This window comes from Abrus precatorius, unplaced genomic scaffold (assembly GCF_003935025.1).
Source record: "Abrus precatorius isolate BTA unplaced genomic scaffold, Abrus_2018 Scaffold8, whole genome shotgun sequence".
NCBI classification, from domain to species: domain Eukaryota; kingdom Viridiplantae; phylum Streptophyta; class Magnoliopsida; order Fabales; family Fabaceae; genus Abrus; species Abrus precatorius.
The window spans coordinates 12,048,569-12,069,578 of record NW_020874428.1 but is presented as its reverse complement, the minus strand read 5'-3'; the positions used below and the strand labels follow the sequence as shown (position 1 = coordinate 12,069,578).

Below are 21,010 nucleotides of genomic sequence, written 5' to 3'. Positions count from 1 at the left end.
TAAGATTCACATATGATACTTCAGCAGCCAAAGAACAATAAAAGTCATCTAAGATAAGCTTCCCTTACCTGGAATGGGTTTCCTTAGATCAAACATCACGTGAGTTCCAAAGAAAGAAACAATGCTCGAGGGCTCAGATCTCCTCACTAGATCCGTACTAAATGGAGGTTTTCACTTAGATCAGGAAGTAGTTTGACTTTGTGAAGGTTTTCTCTAAGGGATAAAGGTGAGAGAACAGAGAGAAAAGGAGAGAGAAACATTGTCTGGTGAGAAAAATGAAGGTTTTTCTGCGCTGAGGTTCCTTAAACACCTTTCCAGGTCTGTGCGCTCTCACTTATACGAGCCCTGCTCTCACCTGGGTGAGCTCATCCTCGCTGATAAATGTTTTCTATACTTGATCCTACATTGTAATTCGTGAATGATAATTGAGAGTTTTAAGCTATTCATTGATAAAATTTACTATTATTAATTTCATTTTATTTATATTTCAGGAAAAAGGATCAAGAAGTGAAAGCTTTAAAAGATATTGGGAATTGAACCACATAATGAAGTCAGAGATATACACGGTCAAGTACATGCCCGTGTATATGAACGTGTATCTCACTGGTCACGTCAATTGAAGTGTATCATCAAAACCAGAGATGTACACGGCCAAAGTACATGGCCGTGTACATGGGCGTGTACTTTTCAAGAAAGCTGTGAAGTGCAATTATTAGAGACCAGAGATGTACACGGCCAAAGTATATGGCCGTGTACTTGGGCGTGTACTTTTAATGTGCATCAGAATTTAAATTTTTGCAAGAAGATGAGCCCTTGGGCCACTCATATAAAAGGGAATGTGGCACAGAAACCTAAGGGAGGCAGTTTTTGAAGACGAAAGACTCAGAGACGGCAAGAGGATAGGATCAAGCGTTTTAATTCATCTCTCTTGTAATTTTACTTTCAAGATGTTTAGGTTCTAACTTTCCTTTGAGTATCTAGATGTAATGAATCTTAATTGACTAAATTTTCTGGAATTCTTCTAATGTTATTTTATGTTCTTTTCTCTTGGGTTTAATTTAGTAGTATCAATTTGCTTCTATCTTGTTTTCTTGTTTGAATTTGAGTAAAATTCCTGCATGAAATTAACATTGCTCAATTAAAAAGACTTGAATGTATTTCTAGAGATAGAAAGACATGAGTTTCTGTATTAGGATTAATCCTAATTATGGAATTCATAATGAACTTAATGCAACCTAGGGGTATTAATTAAGGAAGAGATTTCGATTAATCAACTGAGGGTTAGGAATCATTATCCTTGAGAAAGGTATTGATTTAAATTAGAATTTCCTGCAGCGATAAGGGTTTGGAACTAAGTAGTTGAAGAAGAATTTCAGTTATTTGGACACTTAGGGGGATTTACAGTCTAGATACTTGCCTTTTTCCTTTGAATACCTTTAGTTATAATTTTCTATAATTTATTTTCACAAGAATATCTGTTTCTTTTAAATTATTATTCTTTTACTTTTAGCAATTTCATCAACAAAGTTTATTTTTCATATTTATTAACAATTACGCAATTAAGGAAAAATTTCTTAATAACAGTCCCTGTGGATACGACACTTGGTACTTTAATTTTAATAATATTACTCCGACAACGGGTACACTTGACCAGTAATTCAATTTTTACGCACTAAGTTTTTGGCGCCGTTGCCGGGGACTGTTTAATTAGGATTCCCTTGATTTCGTATTTACTAATTTTATCTATTTCTTTAGTCTTGAATTAACTTATCTATTTTACTTTCATTCTTTTTAGGAGCTGATTTTTCTAGTGTATGATCAGAACCCGTTCTACTGCACTGACTGAAGAACTATTTGAATTTGACCCAGAGATCGAAAGAACTTTGCAAAAAATTCGAAAAAAGAGGCGACTGCTAGCACAGAGAGAAAACACACAAACCCACATGGAAGGAATGGCAAACAACAAAGATCAACCAAAGACCATGTCTGATTATGCTCGTCCATCATTAACTGGAACAGAGTCTAGCATTGTCCGTCCGGATGTACAAGGAAATTTTGAAATAAAGCCCAATGTCATTCAGATGGTTCAACAATTTATCCAGTTTGATGGGTTGCAAGACGAAGACCCCAATGCTCACATTGCAAATTTTCCAGAAATTTGTGATACTTTCAACATCAATGGAGCTACTGATGATGCAATCCGCTTGAGGCTATTCCCATTTTCTCTTAGGAGTAGAGCAAAGCAATGGTTGAATCCTCTCCCACGAGGATCTATTACTTCATGGGAGGCTATGGCAGAAAAATTCTTGGCGAAATATTTTCCCCCCACTAAACCTGCCAAGATAAGGAATGATATCTCTTCCTTCTACCAGTTTGAGACAGAGACGTTATACGATACGTGGGAGAGGTTTAAGGAATTGCTGCGGAAGTGCCCACATCATGGGATTCCTGACTGGCTTCAAGTGCAAACCTTCTACAATGGGTTAAACCCTGCCATAAGACAAATGATAGATGCTGCAGCTGGGGGCACTTTGAATAGCAAGACACCAAGGGCTGCATAAGAACTGTTTCAAGAAATGGCAATGAACAACTATCAATGGAGCTTAACTCGATCCAAACCTGTAAAATCTGCGGGGATCTATAGTCTTGATGCAATAACATCCTTGGCAATGCAAGTGGAAGCCTTAGGGAAGAAGATTGATGGTCTATCTGTTAACCATCAAGTTGCTCCGGTAATGAGATGTGATATTTGTGGAGGAAACCACCCTAATCATGAGTGTCGAGCTACTCAGGAAGAACATGCCAATGTGATAGGAAACATACCACCTTACCAAAATTATAATGGCATGAATAATCCAGGTTGGAGGAACTATGCAAACCAACCATGGAACAACAACCAACAGCCAATGCGGAACAACACACTCCCAGGATTTCAACAAGCTTCACATCCACCACCACTCCTAGCTAAAAAAAGTCAAACCTTGAGGAGTTGATGACCAAATTCATTCAAACTTCAGAATCTCGGTTCCAATCCACCGAGATAGCACTAAGAAATCAACAAGCCTCTATCCATAATCTAGAAATTCAGTTGGGTCAAATTTCTAGACTCCTCTCAGAAAGACCTCAAGGAAGCTTGTCTAGCCATACTGAGACTAATCCTAGGGAACAAGTCAATGCAGTAACATTAAGGAGTGGCAGAACATTACAAGAGAAGGGGAAGCAAGAAACAGAAAAAAGATGCAGTTGAAGAGGAGGATAAATGTCAAGAGGAGACTGTGGTAAAGCACCCTGTAGTGAAAGAATTCATACCCCAACTTCCCTACCCAACAAGATTGAAGAAAGACAAGGATGATGAACAATTTGGTAAATTTCTATCCTTATTTCGTCAACTTCATATTAATTTACCGTTTGTTGATGCCTTGGCACAAATGCCCAAGTACGCCAAATTTCTGAAGGATCTACTGTCCAACAAGAAGAAATTGGAGGAGTTGGCCACAATAACTCTGAATGAAGAATGCTCAGCAATTCTGCAAAACAAGATGCCAGAAAAATTGAAGGTTCCAGGGAGTTTTACTCTTCCTTGTCTCATTGATAGATTGATAGTTGATAGGGCTTTAGCTGATTTAGGTGCTAGCATTAATTTGATGCCATATTCTGTTTTTAAGAAATTAGGTTTAGGGGAACCTAGGCCAACTAGGATGAGTATTCAACTAGCTGATAGGTCAATTAAATATCCTAGGGGTATCATTGAGGATGTGCTTGTAAAAGTGAACAAATTTATTTTTCCTGTTGATTTTGTGATTCTTGATATGGATGAGGACACTAATGTCTCGTTGATCTTAGGTCATCCATTTTTAGCTACTACAGGGGCTATAATTGATGTGAGGGATGGAAAGTTAATTTTAAGGGTTAGAGATGAAAAAGTCACTTTCAAAATTCCTGATGTAATAAAAAAGTCTTTGAAACAAGATGATTCTTGCTCTTTATTAATGTAATTGATGATTATGTTTCTGATTGTGCATAGGAATTCTTGATTTTAAACCCATTGAAAAGAAGCTTAGTTCATGATAGAGGAAAAAATGATATGAGCTTGGTAACTCAAGAACAGTGGTGTCATTTAGAAGCCACTAAGCCATTATGGAGAAAGAGAGACTTCAAAGATTTGGAATGGAAATCAGAGAAGCAACCCAACCCATCCATTAATGAACCACCAGATGAAAAATTGAAGGTCTACCATCATAAAAAAAATAAAGGGAGGTAAACTATTTCAAAAAGGTGATTTAGTAGCACTGTTGTACAACTCTCGCCTCAAATTATTCCCAGGTAAACTCAAATCCCGTTGGTCTGGACCGTTTACTGTGCATAAGGTATTTTCTTGTGGTATAATTGAATTAACTCATCCAGAGAAAGGAAATTTTAAGGTGAATGGACATAGGCTGAAACTGTACCAGGGGGTCAACTGCAAACTTTTGCAAATGAGGAGTTTAAACTCCTTCATGTTGAATGTTGAATTACATTGAATAGTTTAGGTTAGGAAGGTTTAGTTTATTTTAATTTAGTTATTTATTTTCTCATTTATTTATATTTTGAATAAGCGTCCTCACCCCAGCATGAACCCCATCTCCTTCTGACCACTTTCTTAGTATAGATGATGAAGACTCAGATGATGCTAGTGCAACACTTTAGTCTGCAATTAGGATAGTCTTAGTTATTGAATTATTTTACTTATGTTATTTTTAGGATTTATATTGCTTTTGTCTGTTTACTGCTTCTGTTTCTTTATTGCATTATTTTGATCGTTCTACTTCTCTTGTCATTCTGAACTAAGTTAAATCTCCTTATAAATCAATTTTAATCAGGTTTCCTCTTCAATTGAATCCCAGATTAGCTTTGTTTCCCATGACTCTTTGCTTATTTATTTACTTTTCAAGGAAGTTTTAGTTGCACTTTAATTTTTATATTTGATTGAGGACAATGCAAATCTTACAATGTGGGGTGGATAATTATAGATGTTTGAACTGAATTGTTGTTTTATTCTTGAGCAATATTGAGTCAATTTTATTGTTGCATTAGAGATGATATTCCTGAAAATATAATAAATAAATAAACATCACATGCAGTTATTCTAGTTATTCGAATTGTGTTTTTAATTGTTTCTCGATTGAAGTATCATTAGACTTTTCTGAATTGAGGACCTTGAATCTATGCCAAATTGTTTAAAAATGTTTGAAATTAACAAAACCAGGAAAATCTGAAAAAAATTGGGGTTCTGCTCAAAAATAAAAAAAGAGCATGCCATAGAAACATATCTAGTTAAATGTGGATTGCAGGCAATGTCCGGATACCACATCCTAGAACCCCAAAATTGTTTGAGGTACTGATGTGGAAAGCAAGGGGTGGAATTTCCATTAATACCTTGTGCTAATTGGGATGGAGCATAAAATGCACCCTGTTAGTAGATCATGGCTCAAATTGAAGAGAATTAAACAACACCTTGTGGAAGGATTCAAAGTTTTGAGTTGATTTTTTAAGAACTAATGGTAGAGAGGTCCTTATTCAATTCTGTCTAGAGTTACAAAGGTTGAGAGCAAAAGAAGGCACAATTTGATGTTTAAGAATTACTGTCCCTCAAAAAAATTTGAAAAATAAAATAAAAATAACAATAATAAAAAAATTCAGGAATTTGATTCTTTGTTGTCAAGGGTAAAATTGACTCATTTCTTTGCTTGGGGACAAGCAATCGTTCAAGTTCGGGGGAATTTGATAAATGTTTTCTATACTTGATCCTACATTGTAATTCATGAATGATAATTGAGAGTTTTAAGGTATTCATTGATAAAATTTACTATTATTAATTTCATTTTATTTATATTTTAGGAAAAAGGATCAAGAAGTGAAAGCTTTAAAAGATATTGGGAATTGAAACACATAATAAAGCCAGAGATATACACAGGCAAGTACATGCCCGTGTATATGAGCGTGTATCTCACTGGTCGCGTCAATTGAAGTGTATCATCAAAACTAGAGATGTACACGACCAAAGTACATGGCCATGTACATAGGCGTGTACTTTTCAAGAAAGCTGTGAAGTGCAATTATTAGAGACCAGAGATGTACATGGCCAAAGTACATGGCCGTGTACATGAGCGTGTACTTTTATGGAAAGCTTTGAAGGGCGTCTTTTAGAAACCAGAGATGTACACGGCCAAAGTACATGGTCGTGTACTTGGGCGTGTACTTTTAACGTGCGTCAGAATTTAAATTTTTGCAAGAAGATGAGCCCTTGGGCCACTCATATAAAAGGGAACTTGGCACAGAAACCTAGGGGAGGCAGTTTTTGGAGATGAAAGACTCAGAGACGGCAAGAGGTAGGATCAAGCATTTTAATTCATCTCTTTTGTAATTTTAATTTCAAGATGTTTAGGTTCTAACTTTCCTTTGAGTATCTAGATGTAATAAATCCTAATTGACTAAATTTTCTGGAATTCTTCTAATGCTATTTTATGTTCTTTTCTCTTGGGTTTAATTTAGTAGTATCAATTTGCTTCTATCTTATTTTCTTGTTTGAATTTGAGTAAAATTCCTGCACGAAATTAACATTGCTCAATTAAAAAGACTTGAATGTATTTCTAGAGATAGAAAGATGTGAGTTTTTTGTATTAGGATTAACCCTAATTATGGAATTCATAATAAACATAATGTAACCTAGGGATATTAATTAAGGAAGAGATTTCGATTAATCAACTGAGGGTTAGGAATCATTATCCTTGAGAAAGGTATTGATTTAAATTAGAATTTTCTGCAGCGATAAGGGTTTGGAACTAAGTAGTTGAAGAAGAATTTCAGTTATTTGGACACTTAGGGGGATTTACAGTCTAGATACTTGCCTTTTTCCTTTGAATACCTTTAGTTATAATTTTCTATAATTTATTTTCACAAGAATATCTGTTTCTTTTAAATTATTATTCTTTTACTTTTAGCAATTTCATCAACAAAGTTTATTTTTCATATTTATTAACAATTACGCAATTAAGGAAAAATTTCTTAATAACAGTCCCTGTGGATACGACACTTGGTACTTTAATTTTAATAATATTACTCCGACAACGGGTACACTTGTCCAGTAATTCAATTTTTACACACCACTCGCCTGGACAAGAATACTAGACAATGGAACTACCCAATTTTGTGCTATTCTTGCTTCAGCGAGAGACTTCTCGCCTGAGTGAGTAGCATTCATGCCTGAGTGAGAATGGGTCCATAGAGCTCCACATTTTTCCTGTGACTCCTTGCCTAAGCGATGTCGCTTCTCACCTGAGCGAGATCCCTTCTCGCTTGGATAAGGAGATAGTTGGAGCAATCTTATCTTATCTCACTTAAGCGAGACTGATCTCGCTTGAGCGAGATCACTCTGGAATTGTCAAATCAGCACGAACCAATCTCGCTTGAGCGAGAAACCCTGCACCCAAAACTCTCTATTTTTCAAAGAATGAAGATTTTACAAATTCTCTACTATTTCCCTATGTTTTCACACACATAAATCAATTAATGGTTGATCACAAACCCCTACTGCCAATCACCTCAAACAAAGTAATCACATAACACTGCGAACTTATGGCTCTTTATTGAACTCTACAGCTCACACATATATAAATCCAAGCCATTTCATATCGTTATCAACATACAACATTGCATTCAAAATACAAGGACATCATGGTTAAATAATTACAACACAATCTTTAAAAGAAAATACATAAATATATAATACAGGCCTGATAGAAGGTCAGACACCTTTAAACTCAAATCAGTCGCGCAGTTCATAAATATTTTCTTGGAGATCACACTTTCTTGGTCTTAATAAAAATTGTCTATTCTAAGGTTTAATCTTTTTCCTAACACACTTATTATTCTCAATAATAATTCACACGCTAAAAATGTTCATGCATAATAATCACTAATAAAGTTATAGAACTTCTCAAAAATTGGTTTTCTTCATAATTCTTACCATGAAACTTTACTCAGGTAAAAATAAAAAATACATATGAGTTTTACATGTCCAAAAATCTGCTTTTACTTAAGAAAACATTATGGATTCGCCATCCTAAGCAAGAAAATCTGGAGTTCTAAGCCAAACCATGTAAATCAAAGTTAGGGTTTAGAATTAACTCCTCTTACCCAGAAATGGGTTTCTAAGACTTAGTTCTGCATGAGCTCTAGAGAGAAACTCCACGTTTTGACCAGAGATACTATCAAAAACTACAATTTTTCCTAATATCACAGAGTAGAGTACATATTATGAAAAGAGAGAACAAAGAAATAGGAGTGAGATGAAAGAGTTAAACTTTGAAATTTACTTAAATTCGAGTGGAATAGACGCTCGAGTTTAGATCTAAGAGAGATTCAAGGTTTGAGGAGGTTTTCTCTAAGAAGGGAAGAAGAGAGAACAGAGAAAGAGATGAGAATGGTTTATTGGTTTAAGATGTGTTTTTAGAAGGCCAAAATTACTTAAATACCCTTTTTTCTCGAGGATTCTCGCTTAAGCGAGGGTATTCTCGTTTGAGTGAGAAAACCAGACAAAAATTATCTTTTTGGTTGATATTTTCGCTTGAGCTAGAGTATTTTCGCTTGAAAGTATTTTCACTTGAGCAAAAACATGTCAGAGAGCTACCTATTTCTATAGCAAATTTTTGCTTGAGCGAGAGTACAGATGAAAAAATATGATTCATTCTCGTTTGAGTGAAAATTTTACTTGAGCTAAAAGGAATATTCTCTCTAAGTTTTTTATTTTAGAAAACTCTTCCTTTTGAAAACCAAAAAAATGCAAATGAAAAATTAGGGTGTTACAAAAGGTTGTTAACATTACATAACCATTAGGTGTTAATAAAATCAATATGAGTGGTTGACAATCATAAGAAAACCAGAATTAGAATTAGATTAAAAGTAAACATAAAGAAGTGAAAAGGTTAAATCATACGCTTTAAGCTCTTTTCTAATAATCTAATAGAAAGTCACGCTGATTATTTACTTTTAATTTTTTGTTGATTTGATTTGTTCTTAATTTAATTTCATTATACATCCCTTAAGTTCAAACAATTAAATTAAGATGTTTAATACTTGAAAAAAAAATCTTGTGAGATGATATTTTGAGAACTTATTTTAGAGTCCTTTTATTACTTTTCGACGGATATGCTTACCCACAAACATGATTCTTTCTTATTATCTTCAACTATTTCCTTTGCCTTTTTTACATATCTTCATACCTTATTAGAATCTACAAGTACTTCATATTTGACCTTCATATATTCAATAAATTTTCTATGCTAAAGTAATGATTGTTGTACATGCTTTTGAAAACTTCTCAACCACTCATGTTTGTGAGACTTATTGATTTTTTAAAGTCTTGCTACAATTATGATCATAATTAAATGTTTTGATTTTTTAGTTATGAATGACATTAATCCACACACAATAAACGTGTCACATATCATGTTTTCTCCTTACTCTAAATGAGTCATTTTTAACTCACTTAATATCCTTTCTAAGAAGAATTGTGTAATCTTTCGCTCCTTTTTAAATGTCTGCGATATCTTCAAAAGGTTCCACAATCTTCTCTTTACCTCTCCTTTCTTCCTTCCTACCATTTTCTCTTTACATTGACCTCATGGTTTTAATCTTGTTATTGCTTTTTTTTATCTCTTTTTCTTTTCTTTTTTTTTCTTATCCTTTTCCTTCTCATATAAACATCATTATTCAACTCTTGTATTTATTACTACACAAATATTCCTTGCACTCCTTGTGTTCCTTCCTATACTTGGGTTGTATTTATTACTATTCAAATATTCTTTGCACTCCTTGTGTTCCTTCCTATACGTGGATTGCTTAGTATACTTCTTTTTCTCGTCTTTTTCTATTAACTATTTCTTTTGTTACAATCCCTTCTTCATAATTCACTACCAATTTTTTTTTATCTACATTAGCTCTATTTAGTGTTGCAATTACTTTAATATGTGTTACTTCTTATGGTTCATAGATAGCATGCTCATAATACATGTGAATTTGACCATTATTATTTATAAAAGCATTTTTCATCTCAATAAGATCCTTATTTATTTTAAAGATCTTCAAACTTTTCTCTAAATCAGACTTAAGGTCTTTCTAATAAACATTTTTCGTATATTAATATTCATACTTTTTATAATATTTCAATATGCTTAAAAACACTAAATATATTAAGCTATACACTCACTTTATCTTTTTCTAAGTAACTTTACCATCATTATTTTTTTTAACAAAGTGACCTCTACATGTGAACAATTATCATCAATAATAAGGTAAATTTCAAACTCACAAACAATAACGAAAATAAATTATATGCAAGGAAAGCAAATAATGAAAAATAAAATTACAATTACCAAATAACAAATAATAAACTTAAAAAGAAGTCGAAATACATATATAACACAAACACCACACAATATTTCCTTTGAAATCCAACATTGGAGCAAACAAAACAATTAGAAAAAAGAGAGCATCAAAATTAAAGTTAATCACAGGTCATTCAATCATAAAGAGTGGATTTTTCTTTTCTATACTTGTTTAATAAGTTTTAAAAAATTTAATTGCAGATTAATTTCTCTTTCAATGATAAAATGCCATTATTTTCTGTTACCCAGATAGAAATAATTTATCTAGTAATATTCCAGCGTGGATTTAACATGCAAAATAGACACTTCCATTGGTGGATACTAACGATGATTGATGGCAAAAACTAACGTAAAAGGTGTTTGTGTAAATTAAGTTAGAAGCTAAAACAAAAGGAGTTAAAAACCAGAGTGACTATTTAATCATTTGCGAAGCAATAATTTATTGCCAATAAGTTCTAACCTAAGTGGATCCCGAAGCAGTAAAGTACTTTGAACAAGAAACTGATAGATCTAGACTATTTTTAAATTTCACTTTGTAGGCTTGCGCTGAAGCTCTAAATCAACCTTATAAGCTTTATTTATGGTGAAACTTAATAATGAGAGTCAAATGGATCTCGGATTTGAGAGCATGTTAAACTTCACATCTGATAGGTGTAACTCTATCTAACTAATTTTTTTTTCCATTTTACGCGTAACATGTCTTTAATAAAGGAACACCAAGAGGATATAATCGAAGTCAAACTCAATTACCAAATATTTAATATGTTAAATATATTTTTAAACCAGCTTGATTGTTGGATACATTTATTTACTTTAAGAAATATGTCTACTTCTAAATGATAGTATTGTGTGTCTCGTTATAATCGTATCATATTCGTATTTATATCAGATACTATTTAGACACTTTAAATACTTTTAGTAGCATTAATTTTATAATTTTTTACTTTTAGTTTTCAAACTTTTATGTCAATATTAATTGAAATATAATAAAAATTAAACAAGTTTTAGTTTTTTTTATTGTAATGACTCAATGTCACTTTTAAAACATGATTTCTCTTTTGTAATTTAAATTTTTTATTTTATGTAAATTAGTTTTATATATTACATTATATTCATGTAGTGTCGTATGAATTGTAAAATTTACTATGTCTCCATATTTTTATCATATCATATTTGTATCATGCATTATATTTATTAACTTTTCCTTGGTTGTTTATATTTTATGATTATTATTCTGTGACATAGTATTATAGTATTTATAAGTTAAAAAATTTAGGTGAAGTATCCCGTTGATATGATTTTTCAATTAAAATTAAAATTTTAATTTTATAATTTGTATAAAAAAATTAACATTAAATATTATCTTATCAATATTAATGATCAATACACATTATATAAAGATAAAACTTTAGAATTACACCTCAGTTTTGTATTATTTATAATCATACGATATATATATATATATATATATATATATACTCTATGTAATTACAAAATAATTGTTCAGAATATTAACATGTAAGAATAATAATTAACGTTATTAAACTAATCTTGTGCAAAACAAAGTGATATATAGAATTTGGTGCAATAACACAAATTAAAGATGTAATAGTATATATATATATATATATATATATATATATATATATATATATTGCAAAATAAAGGTTAAATTTCGGCACTAAAATTGGATAAATATGTACATGTGTTTCTTGGAGGGCATGTTGAATATATATAACAAAAAACTAGCTATGCGTCTTATGACAGTGATGCCAACTTGTAAAGACTAACTACAAAATGGTATCATACAAATATTGTAGTATACAAGCTATTTACATGAAATTAAGCAACGGGAAGGAAGCCAGAATACCCACGAAACGGCACATTAATTACTTCTTCTATCTTGACTTAGGTTGATTTTAGCTCGTCCAAGTTATACAATTTCTACAAAACAAATATACATATATATGTAAGTACAAAATAGGAATTTCATGACCAATTCATGTTATATTAGGAAGCAGGAAATGAAGCTTACTAGAATACAGTGGATATCCTCAAGAAAAGGCACAAACAAAGAAACCAACATCTGCATTTTCTCTTTCAGGGTGTCATAGTTTTCATCTTCGGTCTTAAGTAGATCGATGAAAATTTTACTTTCGGGTACTAGTTTTAGAGCCACCTGCAATTACATTTCTGTTAGTTAACAAATATTGAAAACGTACAAATGTAGATGTTGTGGTCACTTTGCTATATTATGCAAGTTTTTTTTAAGTACGCATACTCATATGAGGTCATGAATATGGTGAAAAAGTACGCATCATAAAACAAGCTGAGCGGAAACATATAGGTTAATTACCCTGCAAATCAATCAAGAAGCATATAATTGATTACAAACATGTAAGAAAAGTAAAAGTGGTGTTTACTCTGAAAGCAGCTGATGAAATCCATCGATGCCATGGTTTTAAAGTAGCATCATAAGTCTCTTCAACTACTTGCTCCATTTTCTTTTCAGGATCTTTTGCAAGTGTTTGTAATAATAATGAAGTGAAATCAAGGGTCCTGTAAGGTAGCAAAGGAAAGCAAATTTTGTCGTGTGGAATTTCTATAAATAGCAAAGTATATATTATGTAAATATCTTCTGTTTTTCACCTAGTGAGCCAAACAAAGGCCTTACTGCAGCTAGACCCTTTTTTGGCATTGCCTTCTCTTGCTTCTGATTTCAAAATCTCAACCAAATTCGAATTCAATGATGGATCTGATTCATGCATGAGTTCCAATCTCTGCAATGAAACATTAATCAATATACAAACTAATTAATAATTGGTAGGTAACTGATGATCAGCAATGTGTAAACATAATTAATATACCATATATATCTACAGCTCTGCCTTGGGTTTTGCTTTACCTTAATATTCTGGTAAACGTCTAGTCTCAAAACAGCCATAGTTGGTCCTATCTTATCTGCTAGACTCATAATGACAATGTTTTAGGTGTCACATCACATTCACATTTGAACATAAAGAGATATCAAATTATCAGTAAACCCACCAAGAACTTGTAGAACCAGGTAACAAACAGAGAGGAAAGGCTTGGTGGGGATGAAGGAAGACTCATGATTTTCACCAGGTTTAACTATAACCATCATAGAAAGCTCTTCAATGCAAAAACTTATCTCTGACCTCTTCTCCATGTCTCTCTTATTGCTCTTCATTTTAGTTTCCTTCTTTCTCCCCTCTTCCTGTTCTCTGATATTTATATATGTCTGGGGTTGCAAACTAGTACAAAGATGTAGGCAAAGAAGAAAATTTAAAATTTTGATCAAGTTGTTTCTTGAAGGAATGAGTCTTGCAAGCCCAATTATTGTATTGCTCTACGAATCCAGCAACATAACTTCTCTGGCTTGAACTCTATTTTTTTTATCTTTATTTATTTTGTTTCGCTAGAAATAATCTTGGGCTATCAATTTCCTCCGTAAATTATTGATGGTGACCTTATGTTTGACCTTCGAGAGTTATCATCTATCCTCCAAATGTTTATGAAACATTATCAGAATAAATAAAACACATGTCGGTCCCATGCCTGAAATTGACAAGGCTAAAGAATCAATAGCACTAATCGTTTGCTTTCGTTAGTTAATGCTACGCTATTAGAATTTACATATGTTGGGACATCAACTTTGGGGCCTTGTGTGTAGAAATGGAAACAAGAAGATATGTTCCAAATAACTGGGTATGATGTGCCACTCTATTGGCCTAAGGCAAGGGTGAATTGATCACTAGTGTGATTACAAGAAAAGATTAAGGCATTTTTTTATTTTTTATGAGAAGGGTTTTATTATTAACCTTTTAAATAATTAAAGAAAGAGAGTTTTTTTAAACGTTTAAAATTTTAGTCTTTTTTTTTTTTAGTTTTTCGAATTTTAGTAATTGATGTAATAAAGTTTTTCAGATATATTTTATTGTTAGATTAAATATTCAACATAATTTAAAGTTAGAATAAAAAATAATAATTTAAAGTGATAATTTTTTTTAAAATTATAAAAAAATAATATAAAAATATAATATTATTATTTATATATTAAACCATTTATACCCTTTTATTTCAATATTAAATATAAAAAAATTAGCTATCCTTCCTCTCCCTATTTCTTTCAGCATTTTAAATTCTTTCCTTTTCCCGCTTCCTCTAAATTCTCAAACAACCTAAAGATGACGCAATGCATTGCGCTAGTGCATGAGTGGATTTATACTATCAGAGCACTCGGTTGTGGATGCGTTAGGATATACTTTTATGATACGTTAATATATATAAAGACACACACACATTATGTCCAATTTTTAGTGATATAAATAATGGAACGATTGTAACTGGTCTTAATTTTGAAGTTTTAGACATCTCTACAGGTATGTTGCGATGTAGTTATGGTTGCATCTACGGGTAAAAATAGGTTAGAACATTTGTGGGGGCTTATGGCTTAGTTTATATTGGTTTAGGACTTGCAATGCCTTGTTTAGCTTGGTCCATGCCATGTTTATCTACAACTAATGAGTTTTTCCGTACACTGTGCATGTATTATTTAGATTAAAAATAAATATTTTTTAAATATAAAAAACACTGTATGACTATTTTTAAATTTTCAGATAATATAAATTTCAAAAAATATTTTTTTATTAATAATAAGAATTATATTATATTATATGTGATAAATGAAAGAGACAATTTTTTAAAGTTAAAAGAATTTATGAAACATTTATAATTCAAAGTAAAATTAAGTTAACAATATTTAAATGTTAAGTGTAAGAAAAGCTAGATAACATAATGAAAATGATAATACCTCTCAAAAATATTTTTATTCAAGATAAAACTTACAATACTCTTGTTCAAAAATAAGATCTCCTATAAAAGGAGATTTTACACCATAAAAATTTTATAGAGTATAAGAAAAGCTAGATAACATAGTGAAGAAGAAAATACCTTCCAAAAACCAGTTTTATTTAAAATAACTCTCTTATTCAGAAATAAAAACTCCTATTTAATATATAAAAGTAGATTTATATCATAAAAGTTTTAAAAATTTTGCAAGTATAAAAGTAACTGTAATTTAAAATTGAAATGCGCCATTTTATTAAGGTTAAAAATAAAAATAAAAGAAAATTGTTAAACAGTGTTTGAGATTAGAGATAGTAAAAAACTTGCATTCACGAGTAATATCTATCGCAGGTTAGTTTTGAAATGAGTTTTCTAGTACTCATTTATATATAAAATTATAAAATTACTCATTATATATAAATAAAAAACAATATAACTCTAACATAAATAATTCTAATGTTACGTTTTATTAATCTTTTAGTATTATGTAAATTGTTTAATTTTTCTTTTCAATGTTACGTGGATGGTTAATGATAATTTTTTAAAATTTTTAGTAATTTTTATTTTAAATAAAAAATCATAAAAATCTATGGATACTTATGAGTACTCATTTAACCTAATGAGTGACAGCACAAGTATTGAGGTAAGTTTTTATGCCCAAGATAAATGTAAATATTTATTATTAGTATCCATTTTGCCGGCTAATTAACATCCCTAACTTCTCTAACTGAGACTCCTTTCCCTCATTTTTTATTTCTCTCAAGTAATGTTTGGATGATGTCCCTCGACACTAAGGAGACAATGAAGGATAAAGACACAGTGAGTAGTGTCTATGTATTGTGTTTGGATTTGAATACAAAACATTGTATATTGTGTCTTGTATTATATTTGGTTCTATGTACATAGACACAAAATTGTTTGAAATGTCTTAAATGTCCATTCGAGTCGAAAACTCCATTGCGGCTATCATTCCTACCAGCATAGAGTCCCTAAACCAGGACAAAATTGGTGCTCTCATGGTTAATAGTCACGCATGGGAACATCGGTGAGGTCATGTCTTGCTCATAGGCACTAATAGAAGGTAATTTCACAATATCTTGCAAAACATTTTGAAACAACGGAGATGAAGAAGAAGAAGGATTATGCGACCCACCTAATTGCTTATGAATTTTTCTACAACCCATTTCATCAGATGCATTGCTAAACTGTATGTTAAGTCTATTGTAACCAGCCACATTGTTGTGCTCAGAAACCAAAAAAAAGTTAGCAATCACATTGCTTCCCTTGACAAAAGAACTGCTCACATAATTTACAAACCAATCAGAACCTTAATGGGAGGCATTGTTCCTCCAATTTCCAAAATCATGAAGCTCACACTTTTCTTTTTGGGAAGAATGAATAGCAGACATGGAATGGGGAAATTCATCAAAAGGTTGTGCTACACTTAGGCTGCGTTGGAAACGGAAGCCGCAATGGTTGTGTGTGAGGAAGAATGAGAAGATAATTTAAGGTTAAGGATAGAAGTTGTCATTTTTAATAAAATATGAGGGCATTTTCGTCACACAAAAATTAAGTTCCATGTCTCTAAACCAGAGACACCAGTGTCTCTTCTTCCACGAAGTACACTTGTGTCCTTCATTTTTGTGTCCCTAGTGCGTCTCTGTATCTCTGTCTCATCATTGAGATACTAACCAAACAAAGGACGTGTACCTTCATGTCTTTGTTTCTGTATCTCTGTCCCTCAACCAAACACTACCTCAATGTCCCTCTTCCTCATTTTCAATTTTTTTTTTCTTTTTGCGCTTCCCTCCACACATCTCCTATTCCAATACCTCTTTCTCCCTCTCTTTCTCTTATTTCTTATACAAGCATCAATGTCTTTGTTTTTATTTGTTCTTTTGAGATTCTAAAAAAACTTTGTAACCTAATTATTTTCCTCTTTTACATCAATAACTTTAGTGAAATTTTGTAGTTAGGAATATTACTCTAAGAAGGAAAGGACATCACTCATTATAGAAAAAAAAAAATTATTTTAGTACATAAAGTATACTCAAAAGTCAAACATGAGAATATTAGTTCTTTACAAGTCTCAATTTTTTGAATATATAGAATATATATATATATATATATATTAGAGTTGTAAGTATAAATTTAAAGATTTTATTTTTTAAATTTAATTTTAAATCTCTATTAAATATTATTGGTATTCAAATTCATGGAGTTGAACATTTTTTACTAGAGTAATTTTGGAAATGACATAATTGGTTCTTCACTATTGATGAGTGGATAATAATGATAATAATATTTTATAATTATTATTTTAATTATTTATCATATATTATTGCCTAAGAAATTATGTACATAGGGAAATAAGTCTTAAATATATTGTTTAGTCATATGAAAGTTTATTGTGATACTATTGTGCTCATTTGCATGAATTTTATTTGTAAAGTGTGGAAGAAGTAATCATTTTAATTTTATTATATGATAAATAAGTATGAGATGTTTGCATTGAGACTTTTGGTATTAAGAATAAATTTTGGTTGTGTATTAAAATGATTTTCTATGACGTAATTTTTTTTTGGAGAAGTTATGGTAGAACCTTTCAAATGTTAGCAAAAAAATAATTTAGGTGCCCCTAACTATACTTTGGGAGGAGAGAGTGGAGTTATGTATGTTAATATTAACTTTGACATGATGTAAGTAATGAAAGGCCACTCTTAGAAAAAGAAGACTATTATCGAGGTGGAGTTGTCTTAAATTAATTTTATTTTTCTATGAGTGACCCTTACAATATTATATATATATTTGCTTTTAATATTTTAAAAAATTATTATTATTTAATTTTTATGTATATGTGTACTTTATTATAGTAATTATGATTAAAATAATATTTTTATTTAACAATTAAATTTGTGAACTTTTGATTCTGACCATAAAATTTTGAAAGAACAGATAGAATAAATTTCTTTAAAATAAAGTGTTAAAAGTAAGTTTTATAATTGTAAACTACTCATGCGTTTATATGTTTCCTTTTTTTATTTATCATAATTATATATTATATCTTCATTGAGTTTGTGTGACTCACTTCTTATTTATTTATTATTTTTATTTCATTAAATAACAAAGTTGCAAGCTATTAGAAATATCATGTTATCCCAATAGACCTTCATTATTTAGTAGCTATATTTCTTTTACCTTTGTTATATTTTTGACCTTCTACAATGGTTAAAGAATTAGGTGTTATATTAGTTGTGAAACAGATGTTTTATTATTGATACTATAAAAATTTTAAATTTCATTATTTGGACGTGGTTGAATTATAAATTAATTTAGATATGTTATCATATTTTAAAATGATAAAAATATAGAAAAAATTATATCAAAATTTTAGCAAATTTATTATATTACTTATTTAAAAAAGTTTATTATTTCATTTATTTACTTCTAAATAAGTTTATCAGATGAAGAGATAGTTTTAAGTAATTTAACTTGTGCACCAATCAACGATCCAATTATGGATCGTGACAAATACTCTGAACAAACGTATACCAATAATATTATAATTTAATTTTTTAATAATAATAATAATTTGAGTATTTAACCTTGTATTTACTGAAGTACTAACTTGAAGCGACAAATTAAGATAAAACAACTATCTACCAATTAATTCATGTATTAGAAGGTTTTTAAAAAATTATTTATAACAATTTAAATAAAATATTATTTTAAAATCATATATTGTATAATATATCTAAATATATATTTTATTTTATAAATCATAATAATATGTATAATTAATGATTAAAATGATATTTTTTATGAGTTTGATTTTTCTATTCTTCTAAACCTATATTCGGAAGACTCAAAGTCAAAATTACCATGATTTGTTCAGTTTAAATGTAATATCAAAATTTAACTGAATAATATTAATTTTTTTGGTTTGATTTTTATTTTTTTGACTTTTATTCTTTTAAACCAAAAGGAACTTTCACTGGAACCCACATGAAACATATATTTCTTTTTAGGATTTGACTGACTTTTAAATTGGTTTCACATGAATGATCGTGTTCTATATTGTTGGGACTTGGGATAGAATATTACCATGAGAACAAATTTTGTCCCTAATAATATCTAAACCTAAAATTTATTATTAGAGTGCAAAAGCTGCCAAGTTAAATTTCCTAGCTAGCAAGGAAGTGTTTGAAATATAGACTTGTATCAACCTAAGGCCTCCAAACTTCTTAGGACGAGTGATTTCCGTCCAACCCATTAAATGAACATTTCTTCCTCAGTTAGTGGACTAAATAACCTCTCTTGTAGTAGAATTTATTTTTCACAAATTGCAGATAGAATCCAACAATTATGCATAACATAATTAGGGATTATTACTAAGGATGTCAAGTGTAACATCCTGAATTTTGGTAATATTAATTACTATTATTATATATATATATATATATATTCATATGTGTGTTGATTTATTTGATAATAATGTTTATGTGTATTAAGTACATGGATGTGTGTATTTATGTGTATGCATGACTGAATAGAGCTGAGATGGGCTAAGTACCTAAGTGCAGGGTGTAATTCTGGGCTGTCCTCGCTGTAGTGAGAGGGCCCTAGGAAGAATGACTGAAATTGTCACCTTCTCGCTGTAGCAAGAGATATCTCACTGTAGCGAGATTCTGCAGAAACCAGGGTGCAGTTTCATCTGATATTTTTGCTGTAGAATGAGGGCATGTCGTTGTAGCGAGGTCCCCTCGCTGCAGCGAGAATATCTCACTATAGCTAGAGTGTCGCGACCAGAAAAAGATTTAAAAGGGGTTAGGGTTCGGGGAGAGTTATTTCTTCCTCTCCCTTCGAATTCCCTTTGATCCTCTCATTCCCAAACCTTTCTCTACCGATTATATTGCCTCCAAAGCCGTTCGGAAGCTTGATTGAAGGTTAAATCCGTGTGGAAAAATGCTTGGAGGTGAGTTTTAATGATTAGGATTTCTGTTTTTCAACCCCATTCTCTGTTTTTGTGGTTTCCTTGGGTTCTCATGGAATTCTTTCATGTGTTTCGGCCGCAATCTCTGTAGGGAGCACTCCGTAGTCAAATCCGAGTGTGAGTCTTCAATCCGAGGTAAGGGGGGACTCTATCCTACTCTTTTGTGCATGAATTGTTGGTACTTTGCTGAGTATTGTGTTGTGGCTGAGTTAGTGGGTAGGAAATTGCTGAGAAATGTAATGTGAGTCGTGTGCCGTGATATGTGGACATTATGTGTATTGACTGATCGTGAGTGTCGTTCTCGGACAAATTAATAAAAATCGAATTGCATAAAAATTATGTAGTAAGTGGGTTTGATTTATAGAATAACTAATTAGAATTAAAAGTTAAAAATAATTAAAAACTCTAATCCAAGAATTTAGAAGAACTACGACCACTCTATCACTGGATTCCAAGAAGATGCATCAACCAACAAATTAGTGATTAACATTAAATTCGAATGAAACTTCAATTCAAATTAAGCATTCACACGAGAACCCTCATGCATTCGATTAACACACAATTCGCTCAAAGTTCAGAAACCTCTAGAACCTAATCGATTTGTGTTAATTTAATTCACCAATGCCATTAATCTTAGATCTCAAACCTGAAAATCTAATTCATACTCCTTCAAGAATTAATTACATACATCAACCGAATAATATGTAATCAAACAGCTGCACAA

General features: G+C 31.1%; 2 protein-coding genes and 1 non-coding gene across 3 annotated transcripts; 1 reads left to right on the top strand and 2 right to left on the bottom strand.

Moving 5' to 3' along the window:
- Positions 1-2,339: 2,339 nt before the first annotated feature.
- On the bottom strand, positions 2,340-2,446 carry LOC113848646. Its single transcript, XR_003501910.1, has one exon. It is a non-coding gene; the product is annotated as a small nucleolar RNA R71 (small nucleolar RNA).
- A 130-nt stretch (positions 2,447-2,576) lies between these two features.
- Positions 2,577-4,827, top strand: LOC113874229. The gene is made up of 4 exons (XM_027512461.1): positions 2,577-2,859; positions 3,199-3,908; positions 4,025-4,228; positions 4,741-4,827. The coding sequence occupies exons 1-4, from the start codon at positions 2,577-2,579 to the stop codon at positions 4,825-4,827; spliced, it is 1,284 nt and encodes a 427-aa protein (XP_027368262.1).
- Positions 4,828-12,332: 7,505 nt separating this feature from the next.
- On the bottom strand, positions 12,333-13,635 carry LOC113848559 (glycolipid transfer protein 2-like). Its single transcript, XM_027478171.1, has 6 exons — positions 13,473-13,635; positions 13,330-13,385; positions 13,074-13,204; positions 12,848-12,983; positions 12,460-12,603; positions 12,333-12,368 (listed from the first exon to the last, which is right to left on the bottom strand). The coding sequence occupies exons 1-6, from the start codon at positions 13,633-13,635 to the stop codon at positions 12,333-12,335; spliced, it is 666 nt and encodes a 221-aa protein (XP_027333972.1).
- Positions 13,636-21,010: the final 7,375 nt, after the last annotated feature.

Bases quoted from the DNA above. Each gene is read 5' to 3' on its own strand.
- LOC113874229 (XM_027512461.1), top strand. From the start codon at position 2,577: ATGGCAATGAACAACTATCAATGGAGCTTAACTCGATCCAAACCTGTA. The intron at 2,860-3,198 runs GTTGGAGGAACT...AAGGAGTGGCAG, and splicing joins TAATGGCATGAATAATCCAG to AACATTACAAGAGAAGGGGA. The intron at 4,229-4,740 runs GTCTACCATCAT...TGTTATTTTTAG, and splicing joins CACCAGATGAAAAATTGAAG to GATTTATATTGCTTTTGTCT.
- LOC113848559 (XM_027478171.1), bottom strand. From the start codon at position 13,635: ATGAAGAGCAATAAGAGAGACATGGAGAAGAGGTCAGAGATAAGTTTT. The intron at 13,386-13,472 runs GTGGGTTTACTG...TGAGTCTAGCAG, and splicing joins CCTGGTTCTACAAGTTCTTG to ATAAGATAGGACCAACTATG. The intron at 12,369-12,459 runs GTAAGCTTCATT...TTTGTTTTGTAG, and splicing joins AGGATATCCACTGTATTCTA to AAATTGTATAACTTGGACGA.